We start from the raw sequence: 20,929 nt of genomic DNA on the forward strand, positions 1-20,929 counted from the left end.
CTCGGTATATTTGCATTTAAGGATGTGTATGAACATGGATGCATGTCGTGTCATGTCATGTTGAAAGTATTGGTGGTCTATACCATCGCCTTTCAGTCAGCATGACAGGGGAACATCAAGTGTTTAACCCTTGTGTTGTTCCTGGGTCGAATTGACCCAGAGTGTGTGTGTGTCTGTGTGTGTGTGTGCGTGCGTGCGTGCGTGAGTGCGTGCGTGTGATCATACGCAAGCCCTGGCCGGTCAGGGTTAGGGTTAGGGTGACCCAAGGATTGTCATTATTCAATTCTCCTGGGGTAATTGAGACCAATGGATTGTCATTCTCGATTGTCATGGGAGGGGTCATTTAGACCCCCAGAGAGGGCGCTGTGGTGCTCTGTGGGGTCATTTAGACCCACACCTGATTCCAATTGAAATCAAGGGGGGGTACATTAGACCCACATATAAGTCTCAGTGTGCCACTCTCTCACGGACCATGGCACGATGTCGCGTCAGGAGCGTTTCACCAGAGAACAGGTTCTCCAACAGCTATTCTCCCAGCAACCATCCTCTGAACCCGAAGAGGACGCGAAAGAGCCAGACCGAGAAGCGGACGGACAAGGAGATGGAGAAGCAGACCGAGAAGCAGACAGAAAAGCAGACCGAGAAGAAGACAGAGAGGACGGAGACGGAGACAGAGACGGAGACAACGGCGATAGCGAAGAAGACGAAGACGACGACGGTGACTACGAAGACGACGACGGTGACGAAGACTACGACCCAGTGGGTGATGCTTCTGCAGATTCGTCATCCTTGGAAGAAGAAGAAGAAGGAGGACAAGACCACGGCGACACCACCACCACCGGACTCGTGGAAAGAGAGACCTTCCCCTCAAGAAACGGGGAAATAACATGGTCCTCGAGGGCGTACGGCCGAGAGGAGGGCCACTGCTCCTCCTCCTCCTCTTCCTCCTCCTCTGCTGCGGCTCAAAGCGGGGTCCTCCGGGGCCCCACGATCCACGTGACGTCCTGCACCGGTGACCTAGCCTCGACGTTCCGAAGTGACCGTGGATGAGCAACTGGTTCCGTTCAGAGGTTAGTCTTTCTTTTTTTTTATATTATTATTATGTTATGTTATGTTATGTTAGTTATGTTATGTTATGTTATGTAAATAGCGGCTGCTAGTCCTCGTCCTCATCTCATCTCCTCTCATCTCTTCTCCTCCTGTTTTTCTCCCTAGGCCGGTGTCCATTCCGTCAGTACATGCCCAGCAAGCCGGCGAAATACGGGATCAAGTCGTGGGTGGCCTGCGATGCGAAATCAAGCTATGCTTGGAAGATGCAAGTGTACACCGGAAAGCCGAGCGGCAGACGCCCAGAACGGAACCAGGGGTTGCGTGTAGTGCTCGATGTAACGGAGGGACTGCACGGTCGTAACGTCACGTTTACTTCACCTCCTACGAACTCGTGCGGCAGCTCCTGGAGAGGAAGCTCACCATGGTCGGCACTGTTCGGAAGAACAAGCCCGAGCTCCCGACCGGGCTGCTCGCGGTCAAGGGAAGAGAGGTGTTCTCATCCAAGTTCGCATTCACGCCCACTGCCACTCTTGTGTCCTACATTCCAAAGAAAAACAGGAATGTGGTGCTCCTGAGCACACGGCACCCTGAGGCCGACATCAGCGACCGCGAGGACGGGAAACCGGTCATCGTCCTGGACTACAACCGCAACAAAGGTGGCGTGGACAACCTAGACAAGGTGATCGAACGTACAGCTGCAGGAGGATGACCGCAGCGCTGGCCCCTGGTCGTCTTTCACAACATTCTCGATGTCTCTTCCTACAATGCCTTCGTGATATGGAAAGAGATCAACCCAGACTGGATGCCAGGCAAGTGGAACAAGCGGAGGGTGTTCCTAGAGCAGCTGGGAAAGGCTCTCGTGACTCCATTCATCGCACGAAGGGAGCACATCCCCCGCACGGACGCGTCCGCCGCGGTTGTGAAGGCTGTAAAAGCCGCCGCACAGAGAGCTGTTGACTACGACGCTCGACCCGAGGGTCCTCCATAGCCCTAGCAGCAGCCCCGCTCGGGGCGAGTAAGAGGAAGAGGTGTCAGATATGCCCCAGGAAAAAGGACTGTAAAACTCACACCATTTGCCGCGGGTGTAACAAATACATCTGCAAGGGCTGCTCACTTGTCTATTGCGCTACGTGTGCGTCCTAATATGGGGTGGGCTATGTGAGGGGGCCAACAGCCGGGGGAAGCAGGGACAACACAAGGGGTATGACCCTTATTCAAACAAAATTATAGCCCATTTTAATCAGTCTGTGAGAAACGTATCATTGTCTGTAATTTAAGTGAATTTACATTTTATTTCATGACACTAAAATATTTCAAGTGCTGAGGCAAGAATGGTAATGGAAATCATATTCATGGTTTTTCTTTTCCATTAAAAGCCAGTAAGGCTTCATTAGGATGCGTAAAGTTAGCATCTGTCAAATATTTGGGGTAATTGAACAAAATGCTCCACCCAGCTATTCCACCCTGTCTTATTTAGAAATAGCATCTATGAGTTTGTTCTTATCAGCTGCCACTGAATGAACGTGCTGCAGATGCTTTTGACTTGTTACAGCAGGAAAAGTGCAGGTGAAACTAATGTAGTTAACAAAGGCTCAGTTCCATCCAGTGTCAGTGAGCCAGCGTGCACAGAACCACAGAACCAGGTCACTAACACTGACTCAACCATTCTCATGTCGTCAATCACACATGTAGTTTTTCTACTATCAGAAGTTGCATTGATGGGACTTCAATTTAGTAATTGTAATTTATTTATTCATGGCAATACAGGTGATGTATGACACAGGAGTAGATTAGTAGGAGTGGCTTTTTGGGCAAATAAGGCAAATGTTGCATTTGACATGCTTTTTGCATTGTTGTAGATGGGAACTTAAAAGTTGTGTGTGTGTGTGTGTGTGTGTGTGTGTGTGTGTGTGTGTGTGTGTGTGTGTGTGTGTGTGTGTGTGTGTGTGTGTGTGTGTGTGTGTGTGTGTGTGTGTGTGTGTGTGTGTGTGTAAAAGTAGAGGGCAAATGACTTGTTTACTTCAGAGTGATTGTCAGTGATAACCATTAGATCATTATCAGAGCATCATTTACTATGTTGGCCTGTGTGTGTGTGTGTGTGTGTGTGTGTGTGTGTGTGTGTGTGTGTGTGTGTGTGTGTGTGTGTGTGTATGTGTGTGTGTGTGTGTGTGGGTGGTGGCCTACCTAGAATGTATCCATGGCTGCTCTTTTGTGACAGCTGCAAAGCTAAAGACAAATCCCATATGTTTGTTTATTTTGCATTCTTTCATTCACACTTCCTACTGGCTAAATGACCATCATGTCCATTCTCCTCCTTTGAGAACATACTGGGAGGAACACACGTCCCCTTTATTTAACCAGAGGGAAACAAAAGTGCATGGAGTGAAAAACCTAAACACAAGGGGGCAGCATAGAACAGACTACAGGAACGTTAAGGCATCTGTAGTGGATGACTTGTGAAACATAGTGTCATAGTTTCTATATGTTGGATACATTTACATTAAGTTAACCATTACAGACCAAAATATACATGAGCATAATAACATGAATTTAAGATATGATGTATTTTTTATACAGATAAGCTGATTGGAGACATATTTTAGACATACCTCATTAGAGCCAGTGGATTTTTAAACTCTAAGGATCACATGCAGACATAAAACTGTTTGCTTTTCTCTCAGTGTTGTTTCCTAATCTGTTTGTAAACCATACAAACAGTGAAATAACAGTGGAAAATAATAGGTAACAATAGGCACAATGGGTCCTTTAATGAGGAACTGTCACTTAAGTTCATATGTTGTGTTGAAAGACAGAACAACACACACACACACACACACACACACACACACACACACACACACACGCACACACACACACACACGCACACACACACTCACACAGAACAAACGTTTTTAAGTGTCACATCATTTATTTCAGGAATTTTTTGGTCACTGGTGTCATTCCTCAGTGATACAACACATTCAAGTCGACTCTCCATAATAAACTACAGAATCTATAATTATAATTGTGTGTTTTACCAACTTTTCCTTCTCAGCACATATGATAATGACATGTATGTTTTATAAATGTGACTGTGTTGCTGGTTCAAGTCGGAACACTCAGCTTTTTCATTCTAAACTAACGAAAACACTCTGGGAAAATGCGGCCAAGGTATTTATTTTTGTTTGGACATCACGGTGAGGGCTGCCACAAAAGTGACAAACTCCTTGAAGTCAACAACACCATCCTTGTCGTTATCCAGCATGGAGAAGAAGTTGTCCACTACTTCTTTGTTGTTGCCCTACAGAAAGAAAGTCCGGGGTTATAAGAAGATTGTAAAACATTAGAAATAGGACAAAGAGGTATTCTCAGCTCTGTGTTGCAATGGGAGTCCATCTGTTCTACTTACTGCCTGAGGAAACTCAGCATGGAGGAGATCAGAGAGTTCTGACTTGGACATGTTGGGTTGTCCATCTTTTCCAGCGTGTTTTTCAAAGGTATCCGTGAGTAATGCCATTGCACGGCTGATCGCTGACATGGTGGCTGAAATGATAAAATATTGCTGATTTAAATACATTGATTGAACTCTTATTCTTCAGTTTGTTTGTTGTGTGATACAATCAGGAATGTCCAATTCACTTCCTATGGCTCATAAATGGACTTGATCCTTTTACAAACTAGTCAGTAAGTGAATTTACATTTTATTTCATTACACTAAAATAATTCATGATAAAATAAGAAAATTTAGTAACGAAAAATCACATTTGTAGTTTTTCTTTTCAATAAAAAGCCAGTAAGGCTTCATTAGGATGAGTAATTTTAGGCTCAGTTCCATCCAGTGTCAGTGAGCCAGCGTGCACAGAACCACAGAACCTGTCTGCTATGACAAGTTGCATTGACGGGACTTCAATTTATAAGTAATGATTCATTTATCAATAGTATACCAAACAGAGGTGGATTTGTATGAGTTGTTTTCTGGGCTAATAATTAATAATTACAGGGACTTGTCTTCTTTATGGGTACAAAAAGAGAGTCCACATAACGTAAATCATTACATTTTAAGATGACGACATATAGGAAGGTTAGGTTAAGATATGGTTAGGTTTAGGTTTAGGTTTAGGTTTAGTTTAGTTTAGTTTAGTTTAGGTTAGGTTAAGGTTAGGATAAGGTTAAGGTTAGGGTTAGCTTTAGATAAGTAGTAGCTGGGATTAAGGTTAGACTAAATCTAGTTTTTTTAATTATTCCTTCATTCACACTTTCTACAGACTAAATGACCATCATGTCCATTCTTCTCCATTGAGAACATACTGTTAGTATTATAGTAAGTTTAATAGTCAAAATAATTCCAGCCACAAGACCAGGGGGAAATAACTTAGCATGGAGTTAAAAACCTAAACACATGGGGGCAGCATAGAAAAGACTACGTCTGTAATTAGTAATTAGAGCATCTGTCATGGATTATGTGAATAGAGTCTAACTTTACAGTAAGATTAATAACTGAAATCTACATGAACATGAAAAGATGAATTGAAGATATGATATTTTTGCTTTTCTCTCAGGGTTGTTTCCTGATTTGTGTTTAAAATACAAAATGTGACATATTAGTAACTCACTGAATTCCCATTAATTTCACTGTAATATCTAACAAATACTGTATTTATGCTACAGTGATATTAATGTATTCATTGGTTTACAACCTTTTTTCCGACCCAGACTCGACACACCAGATCGAACCACACCCAGAAGCTCACTTCATGCATCTTATGCCACATAAAGCTACATATCAACTATTTGGGTAAAGTAAATGCAAAAAAATGTCCATCTTTAAAGTATTCCACTTACCAAAGTTGTATGAGTACTTGTGCAGATCGAGAGGGTTAGAAGAGAGGGATTTGAGAGGAGACCACGGACACAAACCTTTTAAATGGAGACCAACACCCTCTTTCCAAGGCCCCACCCATCCCTCTCCCATATCCCTCATTTCATTTCCTTTTTTTCTTCCTCCCTCAAAACTGTCAGTTGAATATTCTCTTTCATGATTTTTCAAGTAAAATTTTCTTGATGTGCGTGACATTTTAAGGTGGGGAACAAAACTTTTTACACTTTATGTCACTAGTTAGTTTGCATGCCGGACTTCTCATCAAGGTTCTCGCAATGTTGAAGAAAGAAAAAAGTGCTTTTACTTTGAAAGGGGTCCGGGAAGTGATGTAAATACGTTTGTGTCATAGAGAGATTAACATTGTGGTTCACAGCAGAATAAACAGAGAAAATGATCTTTCAACTGATTTTTAATGTTTATCTGATGAATTTATGTCACAAACAAATGGTTGCAACACTTTCTGTATGCCTTTTCAAAATAAAATCACTCGAACGTTTCTGTTGATGGAATCCATTCCCTTGTTTAAAAAGGTTTTTTTATTGTGAAATATTTGCTGGAGCGGAAGATGCACGGCTTCATACTGTGTAGTACTGGTATTTATTTGAGTACAAGGGACTTCTTTCATACAAGGAAATAATCATATTTGTGGCCATATTCAAATCAAAGCCTATATGTAAAAACATTGTGCTGCAGTAACAGCTCCTCTGCAGAACATGTTGTGGAACTGAGAAGCTACATATTTTGCATTGTAAATATGAATTGATATTAATTTGAATATTGTGCATTGATTAGAAAAATTTGCACAACTGCCTTTCTTTGTGTATATTTATTTCTTGTACATTCAGCCTTTAACAGAAATTGCAAAAAATAATAAGTATGACCCTCCTAAGTGGGTTTTTTGGAAGATATCAACAAAATCACGACTGTTTGCTGTCCTGGCTCCTAAATGGTGGAATGAGCTCCACATTGACATCAGGAGAGAAAGTCTACACATCTTCCGCCGCAAACTAAAAGCACACCTCCTCCGACTATACCTTGAATAAAAGTTTAAACTAACAATTTAGTAGCACTTAAATGGCACTTACTTATAGCACTTTGTAGTTTTGCTTTTTTGAAGAAATTGTACTTTCTTGATTCTTGTTGTTCTGGGTTTGTTCCTCATGGTTGATGCACTTCTTGTGAGTCGCTTTGGATAAAAGTGTCACCTAAATGAAATGTAATGTAATGATAGATCTCAGCTTAAGTTTGGAATTAAAAAGTGATCTTGGGCTCGAAAAGGCTGGTGACCACTGGTTTAAAGAGTATAACAAATTCCAGTCAGGTGTTATAGCATAATTTTTACAGCATGGCCTCGAGAGGCTATGTAATGGATAATTGAGTTAGTATAAGAAAAAGCAGCTTGTAAATGAAAATGCAGATGGAAAAAATAAATCCCTCTTGAGTAAATCCTGCAATGTGAATTTGTGGTCGAGCCTTATCTTTGTCATTCGGTTTCCATGTATATACATTTACATTTATGCTTCGTATTCCATTGTTGAAGTTTAGGGGATTATTCATTCAGGAAAATTCATAAATCAATGTGCAATTTCTTTCATTAATTCGAGTTTCTGTTTCACTGAAATGTCACTTGACCAGTTTCAAACTTTCTTTGACTATACTCAATGCTGCTTGTCTTTTCTTTGAATCTCAACAATCTCAACTTGCCTTTGCACTAACAGGAAACATTTTGCAACTGTTTAAGTGAGAAGACGACAAAGATGACAGAGGGCGGGATGCCATGATTCATTGCCAGAGAATGTTTATGCCTCTAGCGCTGGTGATGTCCTCCCACGTGAAAACAGTGTTTTCAGTCCCTCAGTGCACAGACAAAAACATCTTCTGCAACGTATCAGCTCATTGTATGGGCAATAAATGTGTTGCCACAGATCCAGAATAATGAACCCTTTTGCATTCAAGACGTGGTTTCGTGAGTTCCAGTGCTGAAACGCATCTGCTTGTGGTTTGTAGTCTTAATTAGAGGAGCAGTGCAGAGTCTCAAACATTCACCAAACCCACTTTGGGAAGGAATCTGTGAGAAACTGTCCTTACTGTACCGTCATTATTAGCTAAGGTTTGAGTAGCAAACAGCTCTTACACAAAACACCGGAAAACAGTAGCAGGAATGCACCATCTTTACTGTATTAAATGGTCTCCTTGACTTTAGAATATAGTCGCATGCATGAAATCTCCTGGATGGATTGCCATTTACAGTTTGTACAGACAGTCATTTATTAAAAGTTGGAGTTTCCTTTTTTTAGCTGCATATAAGTATGTTGTCTCAATTTTCTAAAATCAACATGTTTCATGAGCAAACTAAACGAAGTGCAGGGAACTGAGGTGGCGTGAGGGCAGGGCTCTGTGTTTTGGACAAAACAGGCATTGAGCTCTCCGCCCATCTGTTGGTAACACAGCCCCAAAAACTTTCCACTACAACTCATTGGCTGGGTATGTGTGTGTGTGTGTGTGTGTGTGTGTGTGTGTGTGTGTGTGTGTGTGTGTGTGTGTGTGTGTGTGTGTGCGAGTGTGTGCGTGCGTGTGCGTGTGTGTGCGTGTGTGTGTGTGTGTGTGTGCGTGCAAATATGTGTTTGTTTACCCTGACCAGAGGATTTCACAGAGGAAGCAGCTAATGTACTTCATGAAGAACTGGTTTCAACAGCTTTTAATCAAGAAAGAAAGATATATCTCTCGGTTTTTTTTCTTGCTGCCTGGTCCTCATTTTTTGCCTTTTCAGGTTTTTCATTTGGTTAAAAATGCACCGAAAATGCAAAGTTATGTGATCCTTAATTCGTCTTTGGATTCCTGTAAGAAACACATGCAATCATTTAACAGAGCTTGATCTAAAAAAGCTTGTTACCATCAAGCAGCTCCACTTGCGCAACACTGCAATCCTGTTCATTAAAGTTTATGATGTCTGGCTCAGTTTTCCTGAACGGGGATGGTGGATGAAAACTGGAGCTGGGTTCTCTCTGCAGTTGTGCGGTTTTAACAAAAAAATAAAAAAATAAAAGAAGAACAATGCTGTTGTTGCTACACAGCTTAGTTTACAATGAGTTACTATTTGGCCACCAGGAAATATGAGACCTTCAGGGTGACACACAATGGACCACATATGTGCACAGGGCACCACTCTTTCTTTGTCCTTCTGGGATTTCTGGTTTCACATTGTTTCTGTGTGTTGTCAGTTTGCATCATTGCTGTTTATGCTGAGTCCTTTACTAACAAAATGCTCCTGCAACAAACAAACTGTTGATAATTGGACTGTTTGCATTGTATTATTAAGTTCTACCTTCATTTTTTTCTACGGCAGTGTGTCGTACGAGAAGAATACAAGCTGTTGTGAAACTAGAAGCTCAAGAAGCTAAAGCCTCCAGGCTTTTGTACTTTACCGAGAATCACAGCTTGTCCGTGCACACACAGACAATGTGGTGTAACTGTGGGGTGCTGCTGATATCACAACCTGAGTTTTGGCTGTGTGCTGGAACATGTGAGGATCAGAGTGACGGCCTGGCTTTGGTTAGAGAATCTATGACTGTTTAGCTGTGTCTCAATTCAGGGGCTGCACCCTTCGGAGGCTGCATTAGAAGACCGAATTTATCTGCTGCATCCTTTCATCACCAAGAAACAAAAGAACTTACGGGGTAGCTGGAGCCAATCCCAGCTGACATTGGGCGAAAGACCAATATACGGAGACCATTCACGCTCACATTCACCCCGATGGACAACTTAGAGTCTCCAATTTACCCCAGTATGCATGGCTTTGGACTGTGGGAGGAACCTGGACATCCCAGGGAAATCCCATGCAAACTCCACACTGGCCTGGGCCAAGCTATGATTCGAGCAAGGAACCGCCTTGCTGTGAGGGGAGAGTGTTAGTAGTATATATTATTGTCATTCATGGTATAAAATTTGTTCAATTTATCACCTGAGTAATAAAATGATTCTTCTTCTTTTGTCATAATTCGACTTTGAAAAGTCTGTTATGGGGCAAGTAATTACACCTGGATGCTTTTGTCATTTTCTTCTAAGCCACTTTAACCACACACAGTGTTTTCTGTTGAAAGGCTCCACAGAGCGGAGGAAGCCCTGCCCAGGAGGGTGGTGGCTCCAGCTAAGCTAGTATGGAAAAATACAGCGAGCTTGTTGGGCTGCTGTCTGTTCGGGTGCTTCCCTCTGGTGGGGACGAGTTGCTCCACTGAATCAGACAAACTGTATCTTTATCTGAAAAATATCCAACCTGCAGTGAGATAGATTGTGTGTGTTTTCTTATCAGCAGTGAGAGGAGACGATTTAGTTTAGCAGAGACATGTTCCAGCAGCACAGGAAGCAGAAGAGGAGTTCACTAAAACATGCATTTGCTTCATTTACCCATGTGGCGTCTCTGCTGGTATTCAGGATTAATTATAGGTCTTTGTGGAGCAGAACAGACATTAGAGATAATTCATGCTTTCACTACTTTTGTTCTTACTCCTGGAACCAGTCATTTGGGCCCCTCGCAGACCACTTATTAACTTAATTTGTCATAATGGGGTTATGGTTAGGGTTGGGTAAAATATATTATTATATTGAATATATATATTTCAGTTATGAATCAAACATTTAAACTCACTATATTCTGCAGAGAGCGGTTTGATATGGTGGTAAATCACATTTCCTCCAGTGTAACATAATATTTTGTGGTTAAGCAGAGCCAGTAAACACAAAAACCTTTGAGCTTCCTATTCGTTTGACCAGCAGACAACAAGTAAAGTGGTGAACACAAGTGTCTATCTTGCTAAATTCAGTACTTTTTTAAGACAGCTTAAATGCCATTCCTATTGTGCCGCTTCAGGCTAATATCTGCTCTTATTTAACAATAACTGTTAAACCTGTCAAACCTTCTGCGACAGTGGGGCAGATTTCTAAGGCCTGTAGCTCATCCCCTCCGTTTCTGCCAGTGCTGTGTCTATGACTTGTCTGGTCTTGTCTTGTCTTTGTGGATCATGAAGGGTCGATCCCCTAATGTGGTGGATGTAAGTGCCGGCTGTCTTTCATCACGACTTGTCTAGCCTTCTCCTCACCCACATGCAGTTGCTTTGTGGGAATATTACACTGCATGTCTTTATCATGATGCCTGACGTCTGTGAGTGAGTCAAAACTCTGTGCAGCAAATTAATCCCCTTGAATTTATGCAAAATGTTATTCAAAATCTGGTCAAGCACAGACCACAATGTCAGTAAAGCATTTCATTCATATATCTTTATAATTTTATCGTTCTCTCCGTTTACTTGCCTTTGCAAATTTTGCTACATGTGTGTATTGGGTCGTTGGTGGTAGAGGTCGTGCAGTATAGTTTCCCATTGTGTTACAATTGTATGACAAGTGCCCTATTAAAGATGCAGTCATGGAAATGTACAGGCGTGTAGTTGAGATCTAATTTAAAAACAAGTTCAAAGATGGGTGTGGTCTGTGCCTTGATTACTGAGTGCTCATGTGATAATGTGGTTTATACTACTGAGTTCTCATTGTTCTGAACCCATGATGAAATAACAAGTCCCAACAAGCCAGTTCACCAGTCCCTTTGTGCGACACTGTAGATAGAGCACAAAGCAACTGGTGAAGCTGTTTGTACAGTGAGAAACCAGCTTCACCAGTTGCTTTGTGCCACAGGTAAAATATTCATCATCGCTCTGAGGGTGGCACAACAGTCCCCTTAAATTCAATGAAGCTGCACCAAATTTCACCAACTCATACGTATCAGTTCCTTAAATGAGCCTGATTTATTTTATTAAGAGTCGTGAATTACTCCCTGTAAAAAGGGTGAAAGTGTGGAAACACGCCCTCTCTCACATTGGTAAAGAAAAAGATTCCTGGATCCGCCCCCTCATCTGGATCCGCAAAAAAGTTTAGGGGTTCTTTCCCGAACCTACTGCATCCATCCTACCAAGTTTCATGTAAATCTGTCCAGTTCTTTTTGTTAATCTTATGTTAAAAAACAGAGAGAGGTGGAAACATTACCCCCTTGGCGGTGCGTTATCAGTTAAGTGGAATGAGGATATTTTCACTGATCTCAGCCATGTTTGTTTCCTCCCACACACAGTGACACTGAATATGACTACGCATGCAGTGTTTGCTATAAACAGACAAAGGAACACACAACACATTCAATGCCATAGTTTTATTCTTTCTTATAGTGAGGAACAATGAAAGTCACATTCTTTAGCTTCCGTGTCACATTTGCCACCGGTCTTCTCTTTACTTTCCACAGGCTGCCTCACAGCCTTTCTTCTTGTTGTAGCCGCATTTTGCCATGCAGCTCACATGCTTGAGAAACTCATCGAAGTCGATGTCTCCATTACACTTCTCTCCCTGGCCCTTGTCACAGGAAGCCATTTTAGCCTAGAGAACACATGATTAGATCAGCAATAATGTATGTGAATGGTGAAACATATAGATGTACATACATGTGTAACTTCATCCTGAAGATGAGCATGTTGAGTCTCTTACCTTGGCCTCAGGGCAATCCATTTCTTTATCCATCATCTTCTTTAACTCCTCCTTGTTTAACTTGCCATCAGCATTAGAATACTCCACAAACACCTCCACAAGGTTCATAATGGCTTGTTGCAAACGTGCCATGGCTTCAGCTGGAGAAAAAGATTCATGCTGGTGTTTAGTAAAGAGGAGAAATGCTCAGGAGTTCATGTATTTAAAACGTACAGAGTTCACATCATATAGATATTTTAAGATTTTGCAAACAACATATTGTGGAGTCTTATCAAATGTCTTGATGTTGCAGAATTAGATAACAATTATTTAAATTTGTTGGCTCAAATTTGCATCAGTACTCACTTTAGAGTTTAAGTTCAGCAGGTGAAGAGAGATCAGGTCTGTGTCAGCGGCTTGGTCTGTGATCAGACTGATGGAAGAAGACTATTTTTATAAGAGCAGATGTTTGACACACCTAGACATAGAGATAACCATTTGTGCTGATTCATGCCGATAATGGAGATTTTGCTCAGTCCCATCAAGCCAGTTCACCATTTCTTTTGTGCGACACTGTAGTTAGAGCACAAAGCAACTGAAGAAGCTGTTTGTACAGCGAGAAACCAGCTTCACAGTTGCTTTGTGCCACAGGTAAAATATTCATCATCGCTCTGAGGGTGGCACAACAGTCAAAGGTTGGCAGTGTGTGTGTGTGTGTGTGTGTGTGTGTGTGTGTGTGTGTGTGTGTGTGTGTGTGTGTGTGTGTGTGTGTGTGTGTGTCTAGAAATCATAGTTGTAACCTGCCTTTCAGATACAGACACTTATTTTCATGTAATTACTTTATTATACATTTACTTGATACACGTCCTGCAGCAGAAACCAATAAGTGAAGTGTATTCACACTTCCTTAGTATTTATTATTTTTATTATGTAGTATTTATTATTCCCTACATTTCAACATATGTAAACTGTGGCTGCAAAACATACTAACACTGCAACACGGGATATTATTATTGCGTGTCTGAGGTTCATATAAGTGATATCATGAATAATAATATAATATTTTCAGACACATTTTAAACTAACAACTCAATTCCATCACACATGCGGTCCCTGTAAATCGAGTTCAATAAAAAAATATATACTACAAAGAATCACTGAAAATAACACCTTCATAATATAATTTAGTTTAATTCGAAGGTCAGATTTTGATCCCATGAATCAGCATGTGTGTTCCTTTGTACACATACATGTGTTCATGTCTGTCAGACGGTGCTTGTTTACTCTTATTAAAAAGAGGCTTCCTCCTCCGTCCTCGTCATTCCTGAATGAAGGCCAAGTTGGTGAGTCTTCCCTGAGGATACTAGTGACCTGAAAACACAGATTTCTCCACAAAAATGTTCACAAAATGTATTTTCTACACATTCTGTCATAAAAGCATTTCTCTTCAGTACTAAACACCCGTATGAACCTTTTTCAGCTGCAGCTCTGGCTCGTATAGAACAGGCCATTAAGAACATTGTGGTCGTTGATGGCCAGTTCAAGAAAGAGGAGTCAAAGGAGGTGATGGAGTCAGAACTTGAAAGCCCTGATGATAAAGTAAGAGCCTCGACATGCTCACCTTAAATGATAAAGTTACACATGTACATGCATTGATATACTTTTTTTTCTGATTTTCCACTTAGATGTATTTCTTGCTGTTACCTGTAATACTGTTTTCTCCAGGCTAAAACGAATGCAGCTGACTTTGACAAGGCCATTGGGAGGATGGCCAGAAACTATGATGGAGATATCAAATTTAAAGAGTTTGTCGTATGTGTGACTTGCATGGCAAAATGCTGCTATACCACCAGACTATGGCATTGAATATGGTGTGGGTTTCTTATGAGTGTTTATTACAATCACACACACAGACACACACACACACACACTGCCAACCTTTGACACACACAAACATGAATCCACCCTCAGAGCGTTGATGAATGTTTTTTTACCTGTGGCACACATTGACTGTCGAACTGGTTTCTCGCTGTACAAACAGCTTCTTCAGTTGCTTTGTGCTCTAACTACAGTGTCGCACAAAAGAACTGGTGAACTGGTTTTATGGGACTGAGCAAAATCTCCATTATCAGCATGAATCAGCACAAGTATTTATTTCTATGTATAGGTGTGTCAAACATCTGCTCTTATAAAAATAGTCTTCTTCCATCAGTCTGATCACAGACCGAGCCGCTGACACAGACCTGATCTCTCTTCACCTGCTGAACTTAAACTCTAAAGTGAGTACTGATAATACTTAAACTGATATTTTCCTTATAGCTTTATTTTGTGCCATTGCAAACAGAGGTGCAATATTGTTGTTGTTAATATCGCTTGCTTATATTTATACTTTTAAAAATAACATTTGATGACATTTGATAAGACTCCACAATATGTTGTTTGCAAAATCTTAAAATATCTATATGATGTGAACTCTGTACGTTTTAAATACATGAACTCCTGAGCATTTCTCCTCTTTACTAAACACCAGCATGAATCTTTTTCTCCAGCTGAAGCCATGGCACGTTTGCAACAAGCCATTATGAACCTTGTGGAGGTGTTTGTGGAGTATTCTAATGCTGATGGCAAGTTAAACAAGGAGGAGTTAAAGAAGATGATGGATAAAGAAATGGATTGCCCTGAGGCCAAGGTAAGAGACTCAACATGCTCATCTTCAGGATGAAGTTACACATGTATGTACATCTATATTTTTCACCATTCACATACATTATTGCTGATCTAATCATGTGTTCTCTAGGCTAAAATGGCTTCCTGTGACATGGGCCAGGGAGAGAAGTGTAATGGAGACATCGACTTCGATGAGTTCCTCAAGCATGTGAGCTGCATGGCAAAATGCGGCTACAACAAGAAGAAAGGCTGTGAGGCAGCCTGTGGAAAGTAAAGAGAAGACCGGTGGCAAATGTGACACGGAAGCTAAAGAATGTGACTTTCATTGTTCCTCACTATAAGAAAGAATAAAACTATGGCATTGAATGTGTTGTGTGTTCCTTTGTCTGTTTATAGCAAACACTGCATCCGTAGTCATATTCAGTGTCACTGTGTGTGGGAGGAAACAAACATGGCTGAGATCAGTGAAGATATCCTCATGCCACTTTACTGATAACGCACCGCCAAGGGGGTAATGTTTCCACCTCTCTCCGTTTTTTAACATAAGATTAACAAAAAGAACTGGACAGATTTCCATGAAACTTGGTAGGATGGATGAGAGAGGGCGTGTTTCCACACTTTCACCCTTTTTACAGGGAGTAATTCACGACTCTTATAAAATAAATCAAGCTCATTTAAGGAACTGATACGTATGAGTTGGTGAAATTTGGTGCAGCTTCATTGAATTTAAGGGGACCGTTGTGCCACCCTCAGAGCGATGATGAATATTTTACCTGTGGCACAAAGCAACTGGTGAAGCTGGTTTCTCACTGTACAAACAGCTTCACCAGTTGCTTTGTGCTATAATTACAGTGTCGCACAAAGGGACTGGTGAACTGGTTTGTTGGGACTGGACGAGATTTCCATGATAAGTATTAGTTAGCACAACGCTTTATTTTTATGTCTAGGTCTAGGTGTGTCAAACATACGCTCTTGGTGGCAGTTTTTGGCAACAAATATCATTCCAATTCCTTTTCATATGACCTATCTGACAACATGAAACTGTCCATAAAACAAATAAGATATTTCATCATGGGTTCAGACCAATGAGAACTCAATAGTATAAACCACATTATCACATGAGCACTCAGTAATCAAGGCACAGACCACACCCATCTTTGAACTTGTTTTTAAACTAGATCTCAACTACACGCCTGCACATTTCCATGACTGCATCTTTAATAGGGCACTTGTCATACAATTGTAACACAAAGGGAAACTATACTGGTTGACCTCCACCACCAACCACCCAATACGCACATGAAGCAAACTGTAATAACAGAGACTCAAGAATCATAAATCTTATAAATTTGCAATGAGGAAACATCAAAGCATCGATAAAATTAAATCTATCAAAGTAATCCAAACTAACTAACTAACTAAAGATACTCAACTTGCTTAGATGGCCAGTGGTGGCAGATGCTCACTTCTGTGCAGAAGTGCAGTATTTTGATGCACTTGCGCCACCTGGCAGTCAGAGGGGATATTGCATCGATTGCATCATCTGCAGACAAGTCGTTGTAGGGAGTATAAGAGGTGAGAGCACAATTTAAAATGGATTCGAATCAACAGCCCTCCACTGGAGATGAAAAAACAGCATTCCCTAATTTCTACCCCGATTAGTTTCATGACATTGTATGACTGCTCAAAACTTCCAGATGCAACATTTTGAAACAGCTTTAGAAAAAACTGTATTCTTGTGAGCGGAAATATAAACTATTTGAATAACAGAAACATTTGTTATGATGCAAGGCATTTCATTTCCTTATTTGATAAATGTGCTTTGGCTTCATTCATACAAAGAAACTTCCAGATATTACATCAGAAACATGCAGTAGTTCACTCTTTGTTGTTTGAAAAATGTCCAAAATGCACAAGTTAACCCCTCTGCAAACACACACAGGCGGTGCAGGTGCACATATTCAATCTTCAGGCTTAAATCCTATTGTCATATTCAGCGTTATGTGCTCGCCCCGTCTTATATGAGATTAACGGTGAACCTGCACGACCTGTCCTGACTTTACTGTGTCCTCACAGAGTCACATTAATAATAACTCTTTCATTTCTTTACATTACTGACTGCAGGATGCTCCACCCAACAGGCCCCGCAACCAATCACAAACTCCTGTCAGGAAGGCAGGGCAAAATGACAACCAATAGAAAGGCGAGTTTTTTTCTCCACAGGCTGGAATGTGAGGCGATTAACACTTTGTGGTGTGGATGTAAATCCAGTGTATAAGATGTAAAATTTAATACAACATGATATTAAGGACAGTTTCATGTAAGTTGTTTGTCCACTCTGCCCCCAAACAATAGATCTAACATTATTGTTTCTGATGATTTGGGATTTTTGTTTTTAATTTAACATAAATTTATGAAGCGATAGAAGAATCTAGACTGAGACACATGACTTTTATGGAAGACAAAGACATCAGTCACAGTTTCAACCTACGGAGAACAGTCCATCTCAGCAGTGGTGGGCTGTTATGAAGTACATTTACTTCGTTACTGGACGTTTTTTATGTATCTGGAATTTACTTATGTAGATTTATTTCAGGTACTCTCTTCACTTATACTCCACTACATGTTTCAGCAAATAGTACATCTTAATACTACATTTTGAAAATGCACTGAGTTACATGTTCACACTGTATTTTATATAAAAGTAATCAATCCATACCAAGAGGAGAATTGATCCAGTCAGAGTGACAAGAACTTTACTTTCAATACTTCAAGTACTTTTACCAATGGAGAAAAGTTAATGTTGTACTTTTGCTTTTACTTGAGTACATTTCTGTCCATTTATTGGTGAGTAAAATGTTTGACTACTTCCTCGACCGATGCATCCAACTATAAAGTCATAGAGGAGACACTTCCTATAATGAAGCACTGCTGGTGACGTGTGCACTGGAGAACACAGTGAGTGATGTCTGCTGAATGTTTCATGAGCCAGTGTTTGTTTCCTTTCACAACAACAACACCAGATACTCTCCAGCGAGACATGCAGTGATTGATTTAAACGACAGAGGAAGCCCCCGACAAATTCATTCGTTTTTGAAAGTTTATTTTCAGTTTGTATTGAATGGAAGCAGGTTATTGAAAGACAAGTGAACATCACATGTTGCATGCATTTTTTAGACACAAGAAACAGGCTTGAGTTTTATTAAACGTGCAAAATAGCTTGATAGCAATAGCATCTGGAAGACTGGGTCACACATGACATCTAAGTTGTGTACATGCCAAATATATATATAGAGAATATTTCTAATATGTTACAGAGCTTCCAACATTTTAAGAGTTAATCTTCAGTCCTCTTGCTCACATTCATGTTCTTTGCCCTTGCATTTCTTGCCTCCCTTGCCTGTCTTCTTGTTGTAGTAGCACTTGGCCAGGTCTGACACACACCGACAAAACTCCCGGAAGTTGACCTCACCGTCATGGTTTTTGTCCAGCATCTGCATGGCTTCCTCAATGTCATCTGCATTGATTTTACCCTTGAAAATAGATTCTTATAGTTAGATGATGAGTAGGAAATGCACAAAAGCAGATGTCAGAATATAGTGAATAAGGCGCAGGGGGCATATTTATTATAGATAATTGCATGTATCATGTAACCTGAGTGTGTTGCACCACTTACTTTCAACTCGGGACTTTGTATTTCTTGCTGCAACACTTTCTTTAATTCCTCCTTGTTTAACTGGCGCTTCTTGCCCTCATCGTCGGCGTACTCCAGGAATATATCCACAATGTTTGTGATGACGTGATCCAGACGAGCCATATCGGAAGCTGAGGGGAAAGATTGTAATTGATTTTACAGATGAATCAATGGAAAAGCAGAATAAAATACCTTAAAACCACTAATAATGCAACAAAGAACAAGATAGAAGAAGATTATCCAGGCACTGTGTTGTCAGGCCTCATGAAATCTCTTGATAAAGTCAGTTATAGACGTATATTTTAGACAATGACATAAACACAGGATGTTAAAGTCAAAATAAACAGTACAACAAATGTTCAGAGCTGTAGAAAAACGTTAGTAAAGAACATTTCTACACAATATTCTCTCTATTCTATTGAATCGTTCGCTCGGTCTTTCCAACCGAAAAAAACTCCCTCCTCCAGCATTTCATAGTTTCCATCCGTGCTCACCTCAGAGTCCTCGTTCACAAGAAGCAAAGAAAAGATCACGTCTGTCTCACCAGCCTGGTCCCAGATGAGAGTGTGGTCAGAGCGAGTGGGAAAGCCTCCTCTTAAAGAGAAGGCACTCGTCTGACACACACACACACACACACACACACAGACACACACACACACACACAGACACACACACACACACACACACACACACACACACACACACACACACACACACACACACACACACACACACGTGCCCACACACACAAAGACACACACGCACACACATATACAAACATCAGCAGTGATTCATGCCTGTGTAATGTACCCCACTCCACCCAGACCACTCTCTTCACTCTCACAGCTGAGCCACACAGTGATATAAAAATAGAACATTTATAATCACTGAAGGACCCTGTTTATGTTTGCATGTATGCCTTACATGCAGATTTCATGTATGTGTGTGTGCTGTAATTTTTTTGTTTCATTAAAGTAAATGAAAAGCACGAGTATGGTTTCATTCCCAAAAAAAGTCAGAGATGTGTGTGTGTGTGCATTTGCACTACAGTTTTGCTATTGTTCCATATGGATATATATATATATATATATATAACAAATTGGGGCGGCTGTGGTGCGGTTGTCCACCTATCTGGGGGTCGGTGGTTTGATCCCCTGGCTCCTACAGTTCTGAGTTGTCCTTGGAGAAGATATTGAACCCTAAATTGCCTCTGACGTCTGTGCTGACAGCGTACGAGTGGTGTGTGAAGCCCTGTATGAAAGTGTGGGTGAATGAGACTTGTACTGTAATGTGCTTTAAGTGGTTAATACAGTCCATTTACCATTAGTACGGCTATGTGTAATTTCCTATTTGCAATGTATTCAATGAATGATTCTTTATCAAAACAATACTTCATGCTGGTGTATAACTACCATGCCCGTGCAAAATGTACATTACACTTAACATGACTGAAAAAACCTGTTGCCTTCTGTCAACAAAGTTCTGTGGGAACGTAAATACTTTTACCACAAGGGAATTCCTTGCTTTTCTCAATGACTCATGGCTCTTATACCAACATCATATGGTCCCACCCTGCCCTTGTTTTTTGATCACGTCTTACCTTTCACATGTATATATTCAAAAACCTGCCTCTAATCAATTGCACATAACGTTAACAGATATGAAATGGTACTAGATGGTAGAAAAATATTGTTTTTTTATTTGTAACCGTTTAGAAAGTAACTTCTTATTCCTCATGTTAATTCTCTGTGCTATTTTGAATAAAGGTGAATACACTTTTGAATGTTTGTAACTTAGATTGATCTTTTACCTAATGAAAACAAATTGAGTATTTAACTTGTCTATTCTTTACAGTTAAGCTACTGAGTTAACAGTTTAACTTAATAAAACCAGCAGCAGACAAAAGTCAGCTGAAAATGTTAAACTACAGCAGTATGAGCGTTTCCACTGTGTTTGAACATGTCTGACTCTGAGGCAAGGCGCTTCCATTCATCCTGCTCGACTGTTACGTAACACAGTCTCCATTTTCCACGTCTCTGTTCCAAGGAAGCACAAAGGCAGACTTTCATGTCGCTGCTCTCCTCGCCTCTCTCTCGCCTCCTGCCAAGTCCCTTTTTACAGCTCAGTTCAGAGTGTCC

At 40.8% G+C, this 20,929-nt stretch overlaps 2 protein-coding genes and 2 long non-coding RNA genes across 4 annotated transcripts; 2 read left to right on the forward strand and 2 right to left on the reverse strand.

Moving 5' to 3' along the window:
* LOC117776500 lies at positions 1 to 5,230 on the forward strand. Its single transcript, XR_004616444.1, has 3 exons — positions 1 to 119; positions 2,238 to 2,645; positions 5,197 to 5,230. It is a non-coding gene; the product is annotated as an uncharacterized LOC117776500 (long non-coding RNA).
* Positions 4,204 to 6,047, reverse strand: LOC117776495 (protein S100-G-like). The gene is made up of 3 exons (XM_034610459.1): positions 5,893 to 6,047; positions 4,460 to 4,593; positions 4,204 to 4,351 (listed from the first exon to the last, which is right to left on the reverse strand). Exons 1-3 carry the CDS (start codon positions 6,029 to 6,031, stop codon positions 4,226 to 4,228), a joined length of 399 nt encoding a protein of 132 aa, XP_034466350.1. The 5' UTR covers positions 6,032 to 6,047; the 3' UTR covers positions 4,204 to 4,225.
* Positions 6,048 to 14,561: 8,514 nt separating this feature from the next.
* On the forward strand, positions 14,562 to 15,456 carry LOC117776499. Its single transcript, XR_004616443.1, has 3 exons — positions 14,562 to 14,709; positions 14,980 to 15,119; positions 15,228 to 15,456. It is a non-coding gene; the product is annotated as an uncharacterized LOC117776499 (long non-coding RNA).
* A 2,723-nt stretch (positions 15,457 to 18,179) lies between these two features.
* On the reverse strand, positions 18,180 to 19,437 carry LOC117776498 (protein S100-G-like). Its single transcript, XM_034610463.1, has 3 exons — positions 19,286 to 19,437; positions 18,774 to 18,922; positions 18,180 to 18,630 (listed from the first exon to the last, which is right to left on the reverse strand). The coding sequence occupies exons 2-3, from the start codon at positions 18,912 to 18,914 to the stop codon at positions 18,442 to 18,444; spliced, it is 330 nt and encodes a 109-aa protein (XP_034466354.1). The 5' UTR covers positions 18,915 to 18,922; positions 19,286 to 19,437; the 3' UTR covers positions 18,180 to 18,441.
* Positions 19,438 to 20,929: the final 1,492 nt, after the last annotated feature.

Source organism: Hippoglossus hippoglossus, chromosome 16 (genome assembly GCF_009819705.1).
Source record: "Hippoglossus hippoglossus isolate fHipHip1 chromosome 16, fHipHip1.pri, whole genome shotgun sequence".
NCBI lineage: Eukaryota > Metazoa > Chordata > Actinopteri > Pleuronectiformes > Pleuronectidae > Hippoglossus > Hippoglossus hippoglossus.